Source organism: Chiloscyllium punctatum, chromosome 48 (genome assembly GCF_047496795.1).
Source record: "Chiloscyllium punctatum isolate Juve2018m chromosome 48, sChiPun1.3, whole genome shotgun sequence".
Lineage (NCBI taxonomy): Eukaryota > Metazoa > Chordata > Chondrichthyes > Orectolobiformes > Hemiscylliidae > Chiloscyllium > Chiloscyllium punctatum.
Window position 1 is genome coordinate 24,256,288 of NC_092786.1, and position 20,819 is coordinate 24,277,106.

Sequence of the window (20,819 nt, forward strand, 5' to 3'; positions counted from 1 at the left end):
CCCCTCCCCCGTCTTCCCCCCCTCCCCCGTCTTCCCCCCCTCCCCCGTCTTCCCCCCCTCCCCCGTCTTCCCCCCCTCCCCCGTCTTCCCCCCCCCTCCCCCCCCGTCTTCCCCCCCTCCCCCGTCTTCCCCCCCTCCCCCGTCTTCCCCCCCTCCCCCGTCTTCCCCCCTCCCCCGTCTTCCCCCCCCTCCCCCGTCTTCCCCCCCTCCCCCGGCTTCCCCCCCTCCCCCGTCTTCCCCCCCTCCCCCGTCTTCCCCCCCTCCCCCGTCTTCCCCCCCTCCCCCGTCTTCCCCCCCTCCCCGTCTTCCCCCCCTCCCCCCGTCTTCCCCCCCTCCCCCGTCTTCCCCCCCTCCCCCGTCTTCCCCCCCTCCCCCGTCTTCCCCCCTCCCCCGTCTTCCCCCCCTCCCCCGTCTTCCCCCCCTCCCCCGTCTTCCCCCCCTCCCCCGTCTTCCCCCCCTCCCCCGTCTTCCCCCCCTCCCCCGTCTTCCCCCCCTCCCCCGTCTTCCCCCCCCTCCCCCCCCCGTCTTCCCCCCCTCCCCCGTCTTCCCCCCCTCCCCCGTCTTCCCCCCCCTCCCCCGTCTTCCCCCCCTCCCCCGTCTTCCCCCCCTCCCCCGTCTTCCCCCCCTCCCCCGTCTTCCCCCCCTCCCCCGTCTTCCCCCCCCCTCCCCCCGTCTTCCCCCCCTCCCCCGTCTTCCCCCCCCTCCCCCGTCTTCCCCCCCTCCCCCGTCTTCCCCCCCCTCCCCCCGTCTTCCCCCCCTCCCCCCGTCTTCCCCCCCTCCCCCGTCTTCCCCCCTCCCCCGTCTTCCCCCCCTCCCCCGTCTTCCCCCCCTCCCCCGTCTTCCCCCCCTCCCCCGTCTCCCCCCCTCCCCCGTCTTCCCCCCCTCCCCCCGTCTTCCCCCCCCTCCCCCCGTCTTCCCCCCCCTCCCCCGTCTTCCCCCCCTCCCCCGTCTTCCCCCCCTCCCCCGTCTTCCCCCCTCCCCCCGTCCCCCCTCCCCCGTCTTCCCCCCCTCCCCCGTCTTCCCCCCCTCCCCCGTCTCTTCCCCCCCCTCCCCCCGTCTTCCCCCCTCCCCCGTCTTCCCCCCCTCCCCCGTCTTCCCCCCCTCCCCCGTCTTCCCCCCCTCCCCCGTCTTCCCCCCCCTCCCCCGTCTTCCCCCCTCCCCCGTCTTCCCCCCCTCCCCCGTCTTCCCCCCCTCCCCCGTCTTCCCCCCCTCCCCCGTCTTCCCCCCCCTCCCCGTCTTCCCCCCCTCCCCCGTCTCCCCCCCTCCCCCGTCTTCCCCCCCTCCCCGTCTCCCCCCTCCCCCGTCTTCCCCCCCTCCCCCGTCTTCCCCCCTCCCCCGTCTTCCCCCCCTCCCCCGTCTTCCCCCCCTCCCCCGTCTTCCCCCCCTCCCCCCGTCTTCCCCCCCTCCCCCGTCTTCCCCCCCCTCCCCCGTCTTCCCCCCTCCCCCGTCTCCCCCCCTCCCCCGTCTTCCCCCCCTCCCCCGTCTTCCCCCCCTCCCCCGTCTTCCCCCCCTCCCCCGTCTTCCCCCCCTCCCCCGTCTTCCCCCCCTCCCCCGTCTCCCCCCCTCCCCCGTCTTCCCCCCCTCCCCCGTCTTCCCCCCTCCCCGTCTTCCCCCCCTCCCCCCGTCTTCCCCCCCTCCCCCGTCTTCCCCCCCCTCCCCCCGTCTTCCCCCCTCCCCCGTCTTCCCCCCCTCCCCCGTCTTCCCCCCCCCCGCTCCCCCGTCTTCCCCCCCCCCCTCCCCCCGTCTTCCCCCCCCTCCCCCGTCTTCCCCCCCTCCCCCGTCTTCCCCCCCCCCTCCCCCCGTCTTCCCCCCCCTCCCCCGTCTTCCCCCCCCTCCCCCGTCTCCCCCCCTCCCCCCCCCCCCCTCCCCCGTCTCCCCCCCTCCCCCGTCTTCCCCCCTCCCCCCTCCCCCCCCCCGTCTCCCCCCCTCCCCCGCTTCCCCCCCTCCCCCGTCTTCCCCCCCCTCCCCCGTCTTCCCCCCCCTCCCCCGTCTTCCCCCCCCCCCTCACCCCCCGCTCCCCCTCCCGCTCCCCCCCTCCCCCGTCTTCCCCCCCCCCCTCCCCCCTCCCCCCCTCCCCCCCCCCCCGCTTCCCCCCCTCCCCCCGTCTTCCCCCCCCCTCCCCCGTCTCTCCCCCCCCCCTCCCCCCGTCCCCCCTTCCCCCCCTCCCCCCCGTCCTTCCCCCCCCTCCCCCCGTCTTCCCCCCTCCCCCGTCTCCCCCCCTCCCCCCGTCTTCCCCCCCCCTCCCCCGTCTTCCCCCCCCTCCCCCCGTCTTCCCCCCCTCCCCCCGTCTTCCCCCCCCTCCCCCGTCTTCCCCCCCTCCCCCTTCCCCCCCTCCCCCCGACCTCCCCCCCCTCCCCCGTCTCCCCCCCCCCCCCTCTCCCCCCCTCCCCCCGTCTTCCCCCCCCTCCCCCGTCTTCCCCCCCTCCCCCGTCTTCCCCCCCCCCCCTCCCCCCCCCCGTCTTCCCCCCCCCCCCCCGTCTTCCCCCCCTCCCCCGCTTCCCCCCCCTCCCCCGTCTCCCCCCCCCTCCCCCGTCTCCCCCCCCCCTCCCCGCTCCCTCCCCCCCCCCCCCCTCCCCCGCCCCTCCCCCCCTCCCCCTCCCCCCCCCCTCCCCCCCGTCTCCCCCCCCTCCCCCCGTCTCCCCCCCCTCCCCCCCTCTCCCCCCCCCCCACCCCCGTCTCCCCCCCCCCCCTCCCCCCCTCCCCCCCCCCCCCCCCCCTCCCCCCCCCCTCCCCCCCTCCCCCCCCCCCTCCCCCCCCCCCCTCCCCCCCCCCCCGTCTCCCCCCCCCCCCCCCCCCCCCCCCCTCCCCCCCCCCCCCCCCCCCCCCTCTCCCCCCCCCCCCTCCCCCCCCCCCCCGCTTCCCCCCCCCTCTCCCCCCCCCCCCCCCCCCCCCCACCCACCCCCCCCCCCCCCTCCCCCCCCCTCCCCCCCCCCCCCTCCCCCCCCCCCCCCCCCCACCCCCCCTCCCCCCCCCCCCCCCCCCCCCCCCCCCCACCTCCCCCCCCCCCCCCCCCCCCCCCCCCCCTCCCCCCCCCTCCCCCCCCCCCCCCCCCCCCCCCCCCCCTCCCCCCCCCCCCCCTCCTCCCCCCCCCCCCCCCCCCCCCCCCCCCCCCCCCCCCCCCCCCCCCCGCCCCCCCCCCTCCCCCCCCCCCTCCCCCCCCCCCCCCCCCCCCCCCCCACCCCCCCCCCCCACCCCCCCCCCCCCCCCCCCCACCCCCCTCCCCCCCCCCCCACCCCCCCCCCCCCCCCCCCCCCCCCCCCCTCCCCCCCCTCCCCCCCCCCCCCCCCCCCTCCCCCCCCCTCCCCCCCCCTCCCCCCCCCCTCCCCCCCCCCCCCCCACCCCCCCCCCCCCCCCCCCCCCCACCCCCCCCCCCCCCCCTCCCCCCCCCCCTCCCCCTCCCCCCCCCCCCCCCCCCCCCCCCCTCCCCCCCCACCCCCCCCCCCTCTCCCCCCCCCCCCCCCCTCTCCCCCCCCCCCCCCCCGCTCCCCCCTCCCCCCCTCTCCCCCCCTCCCCCCCCCCCCTCCCCCCCCCCACCCCCCCCCCCCCCCCACCCCCCCCCCGTCCCCCCCCCCTCTCCCCCCCCCCCTCCCCCCCCCCCCGTCTCCCCCCCCCCCTCCCCCCCCCCGTCTCCCCCCCCCCCCCCCCCCCCGCTCCCCCCCTCCCCCCCTCCCCCTCCCCCCGCTCCCCCTGTCTTCCCCCCCCGTCTTCCCCCCCGTCTTCCCCCCCTTCTTCCCCCCCGTCTTCCCCCCCTCCCCTTCTTCCCCCCCCTTCTTCCCCCCCTTCTTCCCCCCCCTTCTTCCCCCCCCTTCTTCCCCCCCCTTCTTCCCCCCCCTTCTTCCCCCCCCTTCTTCCCCCCCTCCCTTCTTCCCCCCCCCTGTCTTCCCCCCCCCCCGTTCTTCCCCCCCCCCTTCTTCCCCCCCCGTCTTCCCCCCCTCCCCGTCTTCCCCCCCTCCCCTTCTTCCCCCCCTCCCCCCCTCCCCCCCGTCTTCCCCCCCCCTCCCCCGTCTTCCCCCCCTCCCCCGTCTTCCCCCCCCTCCCCCGTCTTCCCCCCCCTCCCCCGTCTTCCCCCCCCTCCCCCTGTCTTCCCCCCCTCCCCCGTCTTCCCCCCCTCCCCCGTCTTCCCCCCCTCCCCCGTCTTCCCCCCCCTCCCCCGTCTTCCCCCCCCTTCTTCCCCCCCCCTTCTTCCCCCCCCCCTTCTTCCCCCCCCTTCTTCCCCCCCCCTTCTTTCCCCCCCCGTTCTTCCCCCCCTTCTTCCCCCCGCCCTTCTTCCCCCCCCCCTTCTTCCCCCCCCCTTCTTCTTCCCCCCCCCCTTCTTCCCCCCCCCCTTCTTCCCCCCCCCTTCTTCCCCCCCCGTCTTCCCCCCCTCCCCCTTCTGTCCCCCCCTCCCCCCCTCCACCCCGTCTTCCCCCCCTCCCCCGTCTTCCCCCCCTCCCCCCTTCTCCCCCCCCCGTCTTCCCCCCCTCCCCCCGTCTTCCCCCCCCTCCCCCGTCTTCCCCCCCCTCCCCGTCTTCCCCCCTCCCCCGTCTTCCCCCCCCTCCCCCGTCTTCCCCCCCCTCCCCCGTCTTCCCCCCCCTCCCCCGTCTTCCCCCCCTCCCCGTCTTCCCCCCCTCCCCCTTCTTCCCCCCCTCCCCCTTCTTCCCCCTCCCCCTTCTTCCCCCCCCTTCTTCCCCCCCCCCTTCTTCCCCCCCCCCTTCTTCCCCCCCCCCTTCTTCCCCCCCCCCGTCTTCCCCCCCCCCTTCTTCCCCCCCCCCTTCTTCCCCCCCCCCCTTCTTCCCCCCCCCTTCTCCCCCCCTTCTTCCCCCCTTCTTCCCCCCCTTCTTCCCCCCTTCTTCCCCCCCTTCTTCCCCCCCTTCTTCCCCCCCCTTCTTCCCCCCCTTCTCCCCCCCGTCTTCCCCCCCTTCTCCCCCCCCTTCTTCCCCCCCCTTCTTCCCCCCCTTCTTCCCCCTCCCCTTCTTCCCCCCCCTTCTTCCCCCCCCTTCTTCCCCCCCCTTCTTCCCCCCCCGTCTTCCCCCCCCCTTCTTCCCCCCCCCTTCTTCCCCCCCTCCCCCTTCTTCCCCCCCCTCCCCCTTCTTCCCCCCCCTCCCCCTTCTTCCCCCCCCCTCCCCCGTCTTCCCCCCCTCCCCCTTCTTCCCCCCCCCTCCCCCCTTCTTCCCCCCCCCTCCCCCTTCTTCCCCCCCCCTCCCCCTTCTTCCCCCCCCTCCCCCTTCTTCCCCCCCCTCCCCCTTCTTCCCCCCCCCTCCCCCTTCTTCCCCCCCCCTCCCCCTTCTTCACCCCCCTTCTTCCCCCCCCTTCTTCCCTCCCCCTTCTTCCCCCCCCCTTCTTCCCCCCCCTTCTTCCCCCCCCCTTCTTCCCCCCCCCTTCTCCCCCCCCCTTCTCCCCCCCCCTTCTCCCCCCCCCTTCTCCCCCCCCCTTCTCCCCCCCCCTTCTCCCCCCCCCCTTCTCCCCCCCCCTTCTCCCCCCCCCCTTCTCCCCCCCCCTTCTCCCCCCCCCCTTCTCCCCCCCCCCTTCTCCCCCCCCCTTCTCCCCCCCCCCTTCTCCCCCCCCCTTCTCCCCCCCCCCTTCTCCCCCCCCCTTCTCTCCCCCCCCTTCTCCCCCCCCCTTCTCCCCCCCCCTTCTCCCCCCCCCTTCCCCCCCCCCTTCTCCCCCCCCCCTTCTCCCCCCCCCCTTCTCCCCCCCCCCCCGTTCTCCCCCCCCCTTCTCCCCCCCCCTTCTCCCCCCCCCCTTCTCCCCCCCCCTTCTCCCCCCCCCCTTCTCCCCCCCCTTCTCCCCCCCCCCTTCTCCCCCCCCCTTCTCCCCCCCCCTTCTCCCCCCCCCTTCTCCCCCCCCCCTTCTCCCCCCCCCTTCTCCCCCCTCCTTCTCCCCCCCCTTCTCCCCCCCCCTTCTCCCCCCCCCTTCTCCCCCCCCCTTCTCCCCCCCCCTTCTCCCCCCCCCCTTCTCCCCCCCCCCTTCTCCCCCCCCCTTCTCCCCCCCCCTTCTTCCCCCCCCCCCTTCTTCCCCCCCCCCCCCCTTCTTCCCCCCCCCTTCTTCCCCCCCCCCTTCTTCCCCCCCCCCTTCTTCCCCCCCCCTTCTTCCCCCCCCCTTCTTCCCCCCCCCTTCTTCCCCCCCCCTTCTTCCCCCCCCCCTTCTTTCCCCCCCCTCCCCCTTCTTTCCCCCCCCTCCCCCTTCTTTCCCCCCCCTCCCCCTTCTTCCCCCCCCCTCCCCCTTCTTCCCCCCCCTCCCCCTTCTTCCCCCCCCCTCCCCCTTCTTTCCCCCCCCTCCCCCTTCTTTCCCCCCCCCTCCCCCTTCTTTCCCCCCCCTCCCCTTCTTTCCCCCCCCCTCCCCCCTTCTTTCCCCCCCCTCCCCCTTCTTTCCCCCCCCTCCCCCTTCTTTCCCCCCCCTCCCCCTTCTTTCCCCCCCCCCTCCCCCTTCTTTCCCCCCCCTCCCCCTTCTTTCCCCCCCCTCCCCCCTTCTTTCCCCCCCCTCCCCCTTCTTTCCCCCCCCCTCCCCCTTCTTCCCCCCCCTCCCCCTTCTTTCCCCCCCCTCCCCCTTCTTCCCCCTCCCCCCCTCCCCCCCCCCTCCCCCCCTCCCCCTTCTTCTCCCCCCCCTCCCCCTCTCCCCCACCTCCCCCTCTCCCCCTTCTTCTCCCCCCTCTCCCCCTCTTCCCCCCTCCCCCCCTCCCCCCCCCCTCCCCCCCCTCCCCCTTCTTCTCCCCCCCTCCCCCTCTCCCCCACCTCCCCCTCTCCCCCTTCTTCTCCCCCTCTCCCCCCCTTCTTCTCCCCCTCTCCCCCTTCTTCTCCCCCTCTCCCCCTTCTTCTCCCCCTCTCCCCCTTCTTCTCCCCCTCTCCCCCTTCTTCTCCCCCTCTCCAACTTCTTCTCCCCCTCTCCCCCTTCTCTCCCCCCCCTCCCCCCCTCCCCCCCCACCCCCCCCTCCCCCCCTCCCCCCCTCCCCCTCCCCTCCCCCCCCTCCCCCTCTCCCCCTCTCCCCCCTCACCCCCTCTCCCCCCCCTCCCCCCCCCTCCTCCCCCCCCCCCCCTCCCCCCCCCCTCCCCCCCCCCTCCCCCCCCTCCCCCACCCCCCTCCCCCCCCCCCTCCCCCCCCCTCCCCCCCCTCCCCCCCCCCCCTCCCCCCCCCCCTCCCCCCCCCCCTCCCCCCCCCCCTCCCCCCCCCCTCCCCCCCCCCCTCCCCCCCCCCCTCCCCCCCCCCCCTCCTCCCCCCCTCTCCCCCCCTCCCCACCCCCTCCCCCCCCCCCCCTCCCCCCCCCCTCCCCCCCCCCCCTCCCCCCCCCCTCCCCCCCCCTCCCCCCCACCCCCTCCCTCCCCTCTCCCCCCCCTCTCCCCCCTTTCCCCCCCCTCCCACCCTCTCTCCCCCCCCTTTCCCCCCCCTCCCACCCCTCTCCCCCCCCTTTCCCCCCCCTCTCTCCCCCCCCCTTTCCCCCCCTCTCTCCCCCCCCTTTCCCCCCCTCTCTCCCCCCCCTTTTCCCCCCCTCTCTCCCCCCCCCCTTTCCCCCCCTCTCTCCCCCCCCTTTCCCCCCCTCTCTCCCCCCCCCTTTCCCCCCCTCTCTCCCCCCCTTTCCCCCCCTCTCTCCCCCCCCTTTCCCCCCTCTCTCCCCCCTTTCCCCCCCTCTCCCCCCTTTCCCCCCCTCTCTCCCCCCTTTCCCCCCTCTCTCCCCCCTTTCCCCCCTCTCTCCCCCCTTTCCCCCCCTCTCTCCCCTCCCCCCTTTCCCCCCCCTCTCTCCCCCCTCTCTCCCCCCTCTCTCCCCCCTCTCTCCCCCCCTCTCCTCCCCCCTCTCTCCCCCTTTCCCCCCCTCTCTCCCCCCTTTCCCCCCCTCTCTCCCCCCTTTCCCCCCTCTCTCCCCCCTTTCCCCCCCTCTCTCCCCCCTTTCCCCCCCTCTCTCCCCCCTTTCCCCCCCTCTCTCCCCCCTTTCCCCCCCCTCTCTCCCCCCTCTCTCCCCCCTCCCCCCCCCTCTCCCCCCCCCCTCTCCCCCCCCCCCCTCCCCCCCCCTCCCCCCCTCCCCCCCTCCCCCCCCCCTCCCCCCCCCCTCCCCCCCCCCTCCCCCCCCCCTCCCCCCCCCTCCCCCCCCCTCCCCCCCCCCTCCCCCCCCCTCCCCCCCCCCCCTCCCCCCCCCCTCCCCCCCCCTCCCCCCCCCTCCCCCCCCCCTCCCCCCCCCTCCCCCCTCCCTCCCCCCCCTCCCCTCCCCCCCCCCCCTTTCCCACCCCCCCCTTTCCCCCCCCTCCCCTCCCCCCCCTCCCCTCCCCCCCCTCCCCTCCCCCCCCTCCCCTCCCCCCCCTCCCCTCCCCCCCCCTCCCCTCCCCTCCCCCCCTCCCCTCCCCCCCTCCCCTCCCCCCCCTCCCCTCCCCCCCCTCCCCTCCCCCCCTCCCCCCCCTCCCCTCCCCCCCTGATGTCATTTTTATTTGCATGCCAAGTTTGTATTCACATAACCCACACTAATTAAAAGAAACAAAACTAAAATCTTCCCATCAATATCTCAAGTTGTATAAATGAAGCATAAGATTACAAAGAGATATTAATAGATTAAATGAAGGGGCAGAACTGCAACAAATGGATGTCAATACAGCCAATATGAGGTCATCTGCTTTGGATCTGTAACAGGTGGAATATAGTACTATCCAAATGTGGAGAATTTGGAGAATACATTCCTGGAAGTCCAGGTACACAGACAATCAAAATGTGAATAGGTAAACAAAAATAATCAAAAAGGCAAATGGAATTCTGGGATTCATCTCAAAGATTTGAGTTATCGGGGTGGAGCACTGGGTAGAAGTCATGTGTCAGCTGTACAACACCCTGGTTGTACCACACAGATGTGCATTTGTGGGCACCACACCTTGTAAAGCATACATTGACCTTAAATTGTATTATCTGGAGTTTAGAAGGTTGAGTGGTTAATCACTGTTTTCAAGATATTAAGAAGAACAAATAAAATATGTAGAAACCATTTCTGCGTGTTCGTGCGTCTAGAACTAAGACATTGTCTAAATATTAGAATGAGATATGCTGGGAGTGACTGTTACAGAGAGTGGCAGATGTTTGCAGTGTTTTTCCATAAATTGTACCTGAGAGCTAGATCAATTATTAACTCTAACTCTGGGATTGATAGCTTTTTATTAAAGAAAAGTATTAAGGGCTATGGTGTGTGTCTATGGAATTAGGTTACAGAACAGCTGTGATCTCATTGGAAGAATAGGCACAAAGTGCTAAATGGATTCCTACTGACCACATCTGTCATTCTGTTTCAGTTGATCGCTCACCCCAAGTACAAGAATTGCCAAAGAATTGCAGTCTTTTTGAGCATGTCTGATGAAATACAGACTGAAGATATTATAAAAGATGTTTTCCAGCATGGGAAGGAATGTTTCATTCCTCGATACAAATCTGGAACCAACCATATGGATATGGTGAAACTGGGCTCTGCTGAAGAAATCCTCCACCTTCCTCTGACGTCTTGGAACATTCGCCAGCCTGCTGAAGATGGTTTGCAGGAAGAAGCTTTAACCTCAGGTTGGTAGTGAATATTTAGGATTTTAATCAACTAAAGAACTGGATCAAAGGTAGAAGACAGAGGGTGGTGGTGGAAGGTTGTTTTTCAGACTGGAGGCCTGTGACCAGTGGAGTGTCACAAGGATCGGTGCTGGGTCCACTATTTTTCATCATTTATATAAATAATTTGGATGTGAGCATAAGAAGTATAGTTAGTAAGTTTGCAGATGACACCAAAATTGGAGGTGTAGTGGAGAGCGAAGAGGGTTACCTCAGATTACAACAGGATCTGGACCAGATGGGCCAGTGGGCAGAGAAGTGACAGCTGGAGTTTAATTTAGATAAATGCAAGGTGCTACATTTTAGGAAAGCAAATCTTAGCAGGATTTATACACTTAATGGTAAGGTTGTAGGGAGTGTTGTTGAACAAAGTGACCTTGGAGTGCAGGTTCATAGCTCCTTAAAATGGAGTCTCAGATAGGTTAGAGAAAAAGGTGTTTGGTATGCTTTCCTTTATTGGTCAGAGTAACGAGTATAGGAGTTGGGAGGTTATGTTGCGGCTGTACAGGACATTGGTTAGGCCACTGTTGGAATATTGCGTGCAATTCTTGTCTCCTTCCTATCAGAAAGATGTTGTGAAACTTGAAAGAGTTCAGAAAAGATTTACAAGGATGTTGCCAGGGTTGGAGGATTTGAGTTAATAGGGAGAGGTTGAACAGGCTGGGGCTGTTTTCCCTGGAGTGTCGGAGGCTGAGGGATGACCTTATAGAGGTTTATAAAATCATGAGGGGCATGGATAGGATAAATAGACAAAGTCTTTTCCCTAGGGTGGGGAGTCCAGAACTAGAAGGCATAGGTTTAGAGTGAGAGGAGAAAGATATAAAAGAGACCAGGGGCATCTTTTTCATGCAGAGGGTGGTACGTGTATGGAATGAGCTGCCAGAGGAAGTAGTGGAGGCTAGTATAATTGCAACATTTAAAAGGCATTTGGATGGTTATATGAATAGGAAGGGTTTAGAGGGATATGGGCCAGGTGCTGGCAGGTGGGACTAGACTGGGTTGGGATATCTAGTTGGCATGGACAGGTTGGACCGAAGGGTCTGTTTCTGCGCTGTACATCTCTATGACTCTAAAATCTTTGGTATTCTACTTGACTCTGAATTGTTTTTTTAAACACCATATTCCCTCAATGTTTTGTGGTCCTTGTCAGTGCATCTCCTAAAATCTTCACCTGTGCCTTTATTGCCTTCAAATCTGAGTATTTCAGCATTTTCCACCCTCCATAAATACATCTCTTCAGAGATCCAAACTTCTGCCGCCTGTGTGCTAGCTTGTACCAAGCTCCATTCATCCCTTCATACTTGTGCACACTGGTCCATGTTGGCTCCCAGCACCTCAATTTATATCTTTTATCCTTGTGTTCAAAATACGCTGCTCAACCTTTGTGACCTCCTCCAACTATCTGAAACTGTATGTTCCTTCAGGATTTGGATTCTGATGTTAAAAGCTCCAGGTTAAAAGTGTGATTTCCTCTCATGACTGGACTACTTACCTCCTCAACAGTGGGAACATTGGCTTCAGAAACATACTATGGAAAAAAGTTAAGGAAAATAAATGACTCCTGGTTTGTTGTAACATTTGTTCCTGCAGTGAATTTTGTAATCGTAGGTCGAATGTTACCTCAATTAATTTTTCATCAAATTCAATTTGGTTGGAATTTTAATAAGCTTGACAAATTGGCTTCTGAGTTGAGAGTGTGTTGTTGGGAAAGCACAACAAGTCAGGCAGCATTCAAGGAGCAGGAGAATCGATGTTTTGGGCATAAACCCTTCATCTGAGATTGTTTTGTGTGCACCATTAACACTATCTCATGATGCTAAAAACTGTAAGCATTATGTCAATAGATTCTAAGCTAGCTAATGAAATAGAAGGCAAGACACAATCTTTTTTTTGTGAATAGAGCGCATTGACTTACTCAGCCTCACAGGTTTCTTCCCACTGACACTATTATGGTTTTTTTGTTATTTAAATGCAAATATTTTTGAATAAATTGTTCAGAAATATTATTACATATCTCTGGAGCAGGTGGGACTTCAACCGGGACTTTCTGTTCAGAGGTGAGGTCAATACTACTGAGCCACAAGCCACTGTCTATGTGAATATAGATATTTTTTAATAAACCTGGTCAGAGATATTGTTGCAAACCTCTGGAGCAGGTGGAATTCAAACACTGGACTCCTGGCTGAGAGGTAGGGATATTAACACTGCAGCACAAGAGCTGCCACCTAGTTAAATGAACTAGAAAAAGAAAATTAACACCCAACACCTGTTTCCTTTAATCATAAGAATGACATTGACAAATATTAACAACATGATTGTGATGGCATTAACAATTTTATGAATAAAATGTATTATTTCTGATCATATTCGCAAGAGCCACTTGCGTTCCATTGTGATTGTTTTCTGGAAGGAAGCTGGTGATGTCCTTAGCCAGAGAGAGGTGGCTAAGTAGTGTTTTCCTTCTGACACAAACACTGCCTCCATACAGTGTTTGTTCTACCCTGCAACAAAACTGGATACTGGGTGCTTGCAGACCCCAAGACTGAAGCTGTAAACCGTACTGTTACATATTTGTTTAATGTCCACTTTTTCATTCATTTGCTTTTAAAGCTACGGTAAGGTTTTCTGTGTAATAGATACTAATTTGATTGCATTTTTAACTGAATAATTAAATGAACAATTTCCATAAAACCTCACAATATATATTTTTCATCCTTAACAGTACAAACTGCAGAGAGTTAATGAGAGTTTAAACTCTTTGCGTTTAGAGGGAGGTGGATTTGACAACGCTAGTCAAGGAGCTGTATTTCTTAACTTTGTTAACTGAATGGAGAAGTACATATAATATTGGACCGAGGCTAAATGATACCAATTTATTGGTTCATTTCTAGGTCTACTTCCAAAAGTGAGTGAATGTTTTAATACTTAAGATTATTTAATACTTAAGGAAATTGGCTTCTTAAAAATACCCTGCTGCTATTAGTTTACTTTCTTATACACTTTTCAGCTGTGTTTCTATAAAGACATAGACAAGGAATTCAAAGTTGATGGGGGAAGTGGGATCAGCCCATGATCTCATTGAATGATGGGGAAAGCTCGAAGGGATGAATGGCCTAATCTTGGTCCGAAGTTCCTATGGAAGGTTCACTTTCAGATGTTTTGTCACCCATACTAGTAAATTTGAATATTGACTTAAATTATCTATAATCTTTCATATTCTTGACCTTATGATAAAATCTAAAATTCTATTAATTATTTTAGTCTGATTAGCCTTGGGTGTTGCTTTTAATATCCAGTGAATATAGCCCCCACATTCCCTCTGTGGTTTCATTCAGAGTTTAATTACTACTATGATTTATCTTGCCAAATTGCATTTATCTTGCCTTACATTTACTGTAGTATATTCTGTCTTGCATTTTAGCCCATTCACACAGCTATTTTTGTAGCATTTTCAAGTTCCAACACTTTAGAAGCAATGTTCTTAATTAAGGACAATAAAATTATCCCTGGCACAAATGTCAAATTAACAGTCCTGTAATAGTTATCGTCTTTCTTTAAAAAGACGTTGTACATTGGCCATTCTCCTGTCTGCAGATCATATTGACATTGAGCGTGTCCTGAAATATAATTTCTGAGGTCATAGCAGTTTCCTCTTCTGTATCCTTCCTCTACTTCACATCTGTACTCCCCTTCATTTTCTGTAAATCTACCCTAGTCTAATCCAGCACTTTGTTTTGTTTTTAGTCTCTTTATAGTTGGGCTACTTATCCGTTAAACTCTCATATCCTGAAATTTTTGCACTCCAACAGTTCTTGTCTCTTGAGATTCTCTTGGCACTAGCTCTCAAATTTCCCTCCCCCAATCCCAAACTTCACTGCCTCTTCACTTCCCTTTCTTGACCTGGTATATCTCATTGTTCTGAAGATCCAACAGTGCCTTCAAACTGGTTGAGGGAGGCACCTTGCATATGTTTTGATTACAACATCATTAATCCCTTAATTTATCTAATTGAAGTCATATTTTGTATGCAATAGCTACTTTTCTTTACCTGTAACCTAGCCTCTGGACAAGGATTTCTCCTTGGCCCCCTCCCATGTCTCAACTACAAGCAGCCCCTTAGCAACTGAAACAACAAATGCTGGAGATCACAGCAGGTCAGGCAATAGCCATGGAGAGAGAGCAAGCTTCATCAGAGTGACCTAGACTCAAAATGTTAGCTTGCTCTCTCTCAATGAATGCTGACTGACCTGCTGTGATCTCTCTAGCATTTGTAATTTTCAGTTCAGATTCCAGCATCTGCAGTAATTTGTTCCTGCCCCTTAGCAACATCTGTGTCTTAGTGGTTCTCAAAACCGAGCTTCTAATTATAGCATTGCTAAGACTAATCACTAATTCCTCCTCTTCAACATCACTTGACTTCACTTCTGTCTGAGCTCAGCTGGTGACACCCTCATTCATGTATTTAGTACTATTAATTCACTTCTGGCTGCTTGCCCACATTCCACCTTCTTGAGTGTGTGCCTCAACTAATTTGAATCTAATTTATCTCAATGATCCATGTTGATTACTGATCAAGAAACATCTTGATTTTAAAATTATTATCTTGTTCTCAAATTCTAGCCAGCCAAGTTTCTAACTCTAATCACCTGCAATCACACTACCCTCTCAGCTGTCTGTGCTTGTCTAATTCTGGCCTCCTGCAATTTTGATTTTACTCACTCAAGTAGCTGTGCCAAGATTGATGTGTTCTGGAATTATTGTCCTGCACATTTCTTTACCCCTCTATCTTGCTTTCCTTGTTTTATGATGCATCTTAAAACCCACATCTCTGATCCAGATTCTGAATATCTATCCTAATGCTTGCTGATGTTGCTCAGTATGATCCTGAAATTCCTCATTATGTACTATAATGTAAAGGAACTGTGTAAACATATGTTGTTAACCATTGGTGAATCCCCTACCATCAACATTCTCAGGGTTACTGTTGACTAAACTGGACCATTCACTCAACTACAAGGGTTAACAAAAGCAGATCAGAGTTTGGGAATTCTGCAGCAAGTAATGTATCTCCAGATTTCTCCAGGCCTGTTCACCATCTGCAAGTCAAAAGTCAGGAGTGTGGTGGAATACTCTCCACTCGCATTGAGTGCAGCTTCCAGCTGACAATGACTAACATTTAGAAGGACAATGATGGTAGACCTATTAGAGTACCATCACCTGTAGGTTCATCTCTATGTTAGACACCATTCTGAATCGGGGTGGCTCAGTGATTAGCATTGCTGCCTCATAGCACTAGGGTCCCAGGTTCAATTCCAGCGTCTGGCAACTGTCTGTGTGGAGTTTGCACATTCTCCCTGTGTCTGTGTGACTTTCCTCCAGTTTCCTCCCACAGTCCAAAGATGTGCCGGTCAGGGTGGATTGGCCATGCTAAATTGCCCATAGTGCTAGGTGCATCAGTCAGAGGGAAATGGGTCTGGGTGGGTTACTCTTCGGAGGGTCGGTGTGGACTGGTTGGGCCAAAGGGCCTGTTTCCACACTGTAGGGAATCTAATCATAACTTTTCCTTCACTGTCGCTGGGTCAAAATCCTTGAACTTTCTCTTGAATGGCATTGTGGGGGTATCTACATCCCATAGTGTGTTAGAACATAGAACAATACTGCACAGAACTGGCCCTTCGACCCACGATGTTGTGCCGAACATTTGTCCTAACTTAAGCACCTATCAATGTACCTATCCAATTGCCACTTAAAGATCACCAATGATTCTGACTCTGCCACTCCCACAGGCAGCGCATTCCATGCCCCCACCACTCTCCGGGTAAAGAACCTACACCTGACATCCCCCCCTATACCTTCTACCCTTCACCTTAAATTTATGTCCCCTTGTAACACTCTGTTATACCCAGGGAAAAAGTGTCTGACTGTCTACTCTATCTATTCCCCTGATCATCTTATAAACCTCTATCAGGTCACCCCTCATCCTTCGCCTTTCCAATGAGAAAAGGCCTAGCACTCTCAACCTATCCTCGTATGACCTATACTCCATTCCAGGCAACATCCTGGTAAATCTCATCTGCACCCTCTCCAAAGCTTCCACATCTTTCCTAAAGTAAGGTGACCAGAACTGCACACAGTACTTCAAATGTGGCCTTACCAAGGTCCTGTACAGCTGCAACATCACCTCACGACTCTTGAATTCAATCCCTCTGCTAATGAACGCTAATACACCATAGGCCTCCTTACAAGCTCTATCCACCTGAGTGGCAACTTTCAAAGATCTATGAACATAGACCCCAAGATCCCTCTGCTCCTCCACCTTACTAAGAACCCTACCGTTAACCCTGTATTCCGCATTCTTATTTGTCCTTCCAAAATGGACAACCTCACACTTGACAGGGTTGAACGCCATCTGCCACTCCTCAGCCCAGCTCTACATCATATCTAAGTCCCTTTGCAGCCAACAACAGCCCTCCTCACTATCCACAACTCCACCAATCTTCGTATCGTCTGCAAATTTACTGACCCACCCTTCGACTCCCTCTTCCAAGTCATTAATAAAGATTACAAACAGCAGAGGACCCAGAACTGATCCCTGCGGAACTCCACTTGTAATTGGGCTCCAGGCTGAATATTTACCATCTACCACCACTCTCTGACTTCGACCGGTTAGCCAGTTCTCTATCCAACTGGCCAAGTTTCCCACTATCCCATACCTCCTGACTTTCCGCATAAGCCTACCATGGGGAACCTTATCAAATGCCTTACTAAAATCCATATACGCTACATCCACTGCTCTACCCTCATCCACATGCTTGGTCACCTCCTCAAAGGATTCAATAAGACTTGTAAGGCAAGACCTACCCTTCACAAATCCGTGCTGGCTGTCCCTAATCAAGCAGTGTCTTTCCAGATACTCATAAATCCTATCCCTCAGTACCCTTTCCATTACTTTGCCTACCACCGAAGTAAGACTAACTGGCCTGTAATTCCCGGGGTTATCCCTATTCCCTTTTTTGAACAGGGGCACAACATTCGCCACTCTCCAGTCCCCTGGTACCACCCCCGTTGACAGTGAAGACGAAAAGACGAAAAGATCATTGCCAACGGCTCTGCAATTTCCTCTCTTGCTTCCCACATAATCCTAGAATATATCCCTTCAGGCCCAGGGGACTTGTCTATCCTCAAGTTTTTCAAAATGCCCAACACATCTTCCTTCCTAACAAGTATCTCCTCTAGCTTACCAGTCCATTTCATACTCTCATCTTCAACAATACGGCCCCTCTCATTTGTAAATACTGAAGAAAAGTACTCATTTAAGACCTCTCCTATCTCTTCCAACTCAATACACCATCTCCCACTACTGTCCTTGATCGGACCTACCCGCGTTCTCGTCATTCTCATGTTTCTCACATATGCATAAAAGGCCTTGGGGGTTATCCTTGATCCTACCCACCAAAGATTTTTCATGCCCTCTCTTAGCTCTCCTAATCCCTTTCTTCAGCTCCCTCCTGGCTATCCTGTATCCCTCCAACGCTCTGTCTGAACCTTGTTTCCTCAGCCTTATGTAGGCCTCCTTCTTCCTCTTTACTAGATATTCAACCTCCCTCGTCAACCAAGGTTCCCTCACACTACCATCTCTTTACTACCTGACAGGTACATACGTATCAAGGACACGTCGTATCTGTCCCTTGAAAAAGTTCCACATTTCAATGACATCCTTCCCTGACATCCTACCTTGCAGCATCGTATTTACCCTTCCCCCAATTGTAAAACCTACCCTGTTGCATGCACCTATCTCTCTCCATAACCAAGGTGAAAGTCACAGAATTGTGGTCACCATCACCAAAATGCTCACCCACTAACAAACCCTGGTTCGTTACCGAGTACCAAATCCAATATGGCCTCCCCTCTGGTCGGACAACCTACATACTGAGTTAGAAAAGCTTCCTGAACACACTGCACACACCGCCCTATCCAATCTACTTGATCTAAAGAGCTTCCAATCAATATTTTGGAAGTTGAAATCGCCCATGACTACTAACCTGTGGCTTCTGCACCTTTCCAAAATCTGTTTCCCAATCTGTTTTTCCACATCTCTGCTGCTATTGGGGGGCCTATAGTAAACACCCAACAAGGTGACTGCTCCTTTCCTATTTCTGACTTCAGCCCATACTACCTCCAAAGGCAGATCCTCCTCGAACTGCCTTTCTGCAGCTGTTATACCATTTCTAATTAGCAACGCCACACCCCCTCCTTTTTTACCACCCTCCCTAATTATTGTTCATGAAGGCAGCTCACCCGTACCTTTTCCTGATAATTAGGGATGGACAATAAATGATAGTTTTGCCTGTGATGCTCGTGTCTCATGAACAAAGAAAAGATCCCAAGATGTACTTCCTCCCCTGCACGCAGCCTAAAAACCCTTAGTGCATTCGGCATTACTGATAGTATAAGTTCATAATAAAAATATATTTGTTTAAGTTTATTTTGCTTATTGTTCTAATTCTTTTGGTGTCATTGTCATTATAAATAATTTCTCCACCAGGTGTCAGTGTATTAAGAAATTTAGAAAGTTGGCTAGGACGTCTCCTCATAGCGATCTTTAGGGAACATCTCCGGGACACCCGCACCAATCAACCCCACCGCCCCGTAGCCCAACATTTCAACTCCTCCTCCCACTCTGCCGAGGACGTGCAGGTCCTGGGCCTCCTCCACCGCTGCTCCCTCACCACCCGAAGCCTGGAGGAAGAATGCCTCATCTTCCATCTCTGAACACTTCAACCCCAGGGCATCAGTGTAGACTTCACCAGTTTCCTCATTTCTCCTCCCCCCACCTTACTCCAATTCCTAACTTCCAGCTCAGCACCGTCCCCATGACCTGTCCTACCTGCCAATCTCCCTTCCCACCTATCCACTCCACCCTCCCCTCTCAACTCCATCCACCTATTGTACTTTTTGCTACCTTCTCCCCAGCCCCACCCCCCCTCCCCCATTTATCTCTCCACCCTGGAGGTTCCCTGCCACCATTCCTGATGAAGGCCCGAAACATCGATTTTCCTGCTCCTCGGATGCTACCTGACCTGCTGTGCTCTTTCAGCATCACTCTAATCTAGACCCGAGGTGAGCCATACTGTCATACATCAAAATCATTTAAAGTTAAAGCAAGTTAAAGCAATGAAGGGATACTAATGCACAGTGGGGCACTACACTGTCATCAATCAGTTCCTTAGAGGATATCTTGCTGCAATCAACGAATGCCATGTGAACTTCAGCAATCTGGAACTAATTGGAATAATTAATTTTATTGGCATGAAACCGGTCACAGATGAAGAAATGCAGAGATGAATTCCAAACTCCTCTTGAGAATCTTGCATTTCTGTATATTCACATGTTCACGAACTAAAGTTCTTCTTTGTGGCTGGAATTTACTTAGAGCTGCTACTACTCTGCACCTCTAACTGTAATAGGGCTTCAGTCTTAGTTCCAGGGAGGATTCCGTGATGGTGCAGAAAGCACTCTGAAGAAAATCTTGGTCATCTGTACATTTTGCTGTTGTTTGCAACAGTGCACCCATGAGTGCAAAAGGTAAGGATGAAGCTTTCGCAGCAATCTTCAGCCAGAAGTGTTAAGTCATTGATCGGTCTTGGCCTCCTCCAGTGGTCCCCAGCATTACCGCTGCCGGCCTTCAACCAATTCAATTCACCCCACGTGGTATTAAGAAACAGTTGGAGGCACTGCATACTGCAAAGGCTATGGGCCCTCACAACATTCCGATAATGATACTGAAGACTTGTGTTCCAGAATGTGCTGCTCCCCTAGCCAATCTGTTCCAGTACAGTTGCAACACTGTCATCTACCTGACAATGTGGAACATTGACCAAGCACATCCTGGACATAAAAAACAGGACAAATTCAAATTCAACCCGGCCAATTACTGTCCCATCAGTCTACTGTTAAACTTCAGTAAAGTGAGGGAAGGTGTCAGCAATAGAGCTATCTAGCAGCACCTGCTCAGCAATAACCTGCTCAGTGACACCCAATTTGGGTTCTGCCAGGGCTATTGAGCTCCTGACCTCATTACAGCCTTGATTCAAATATGGACAAAAGAGTTGAATTCCAGAAGTGAGGAGAGAGTGACAGCCCTTGACATCAAGGCTGCATTTGATCAAGTGTGCATCAAGGAGCCCTGGCAAATCTGGGATGAATAGATATTGGGGGCAAACTTTCCACTGGTTAGAGTCATACCTGAAACATATGAAGATCGTCATGGTTGTTGGAGGTCAGTCATCTCAGCTCAAGGACAACTCTGCAAGAGGTCATCAGGGTAGTGTCCTAGACCCAATCATCTTCAACTGTTTCATCAATGACTTACCCTCCATCATAAGGTCAAAAATGGGGACGTTTGCTGATGGTTGCATAATCTTTAGCACCATTCGTGACTCCTCAGACACTGAAGTAGCCCATGTCTAACTGCAACAAATCTGGACAATATCCAGGCTTGGGCTGACAAGTGCCAAATAACATTTGTGCCACACAAATGCCAGGGTATGACCATCACCAATAAAAGACAATCTAACCACTGCCCCATGACATTCAATGGTGTTACCAGAACTGAATCCCCCACTTTCAACATCTTGGGAGTTATCATCAAACACAAACTCAGCAGGATTCACCACATATATTCATTGGCTGCAAGAGTAGGTCAGAGGCTAGGAATATTACAGCAGGTAACTCACCCCTGATTCCTGAAAGCCTGTCCATCATTTACAAGGCACAAGTCAGGAGTGTGATGCAATACTCCCCATTTGCCTGGATGAGTGCAGTCCCAACAATACTTAAGAAGCTTAATACCATCCAAGACAAAGTAGCCAGTTGATTGGCACTGCATACACAAAACATCTAGTCTGTCCTGCTGTGATTCCTATTAGCACCAGTGTGTGCTATCTAAAAGATGTACTGCAAAAATTTATCAAAAGTCTTCCAATTTCTAAACCCATGACCCCTTCCATCTAAAAGGACAAGGGCAGCAGATATATGGGAGCATCACCTCCTGGGTCAAAATCCTGGAATTCCCTCCCTAATGGCAGTGTGGGTCAACCCACAGTAGGTGGACTGCAGCGGTTCACGAAGGCAGCTCACCATCACCTTCTCAAGGGTATCTAAGGATGGGCAATAAATGCTGGCCATAATAAACAGCCAAATAAACACCCACATCCAACAAAGTTAATAAATAAAAAGGTACTTCACAAAGCTGGAGCAGATATTGAGTAGTGCATAGAAAG

General features: G+C 57.2%; 1 protein-coding gene across 2 annotated transcripts in view; it reads left to right on the forward strand.

Moving 5' to 3' along the window:
• The window catches only part of mthfs (5,10-methenyltetrahydrofolate synthetase (5-formyltetrahydrofolate cyclo-ligase)), a 78,426-nt gene that overhangs the window by 3,129 nt on the left and 54,478 nt on the right, over nucleotides 1-20,819 (forward strand). The window contains exons 1-2 of one of the 2 annotated variants that reach the window (XM_072564872.1): nucleotides 8,520-8,648; nucleotides 9,237-9,498. In XM_072564872.1, the coding sequence (XP_072420973.1) occupies nucleotides 9,291-9,498 (208 nt within the window). In that variant the 5' untranslated portion in view covers nucleotides 8,520-8,648; nucleotides 9,237-9,290. Of the gene's footprint in view, nucleotides 1-8,519; nucleotides 8,649-9,236; nucleotides 9,499-20,819 lie in introns of those variants that run through there. The other variant, XM_072564871.1, reaches the window with a different exon arrangement.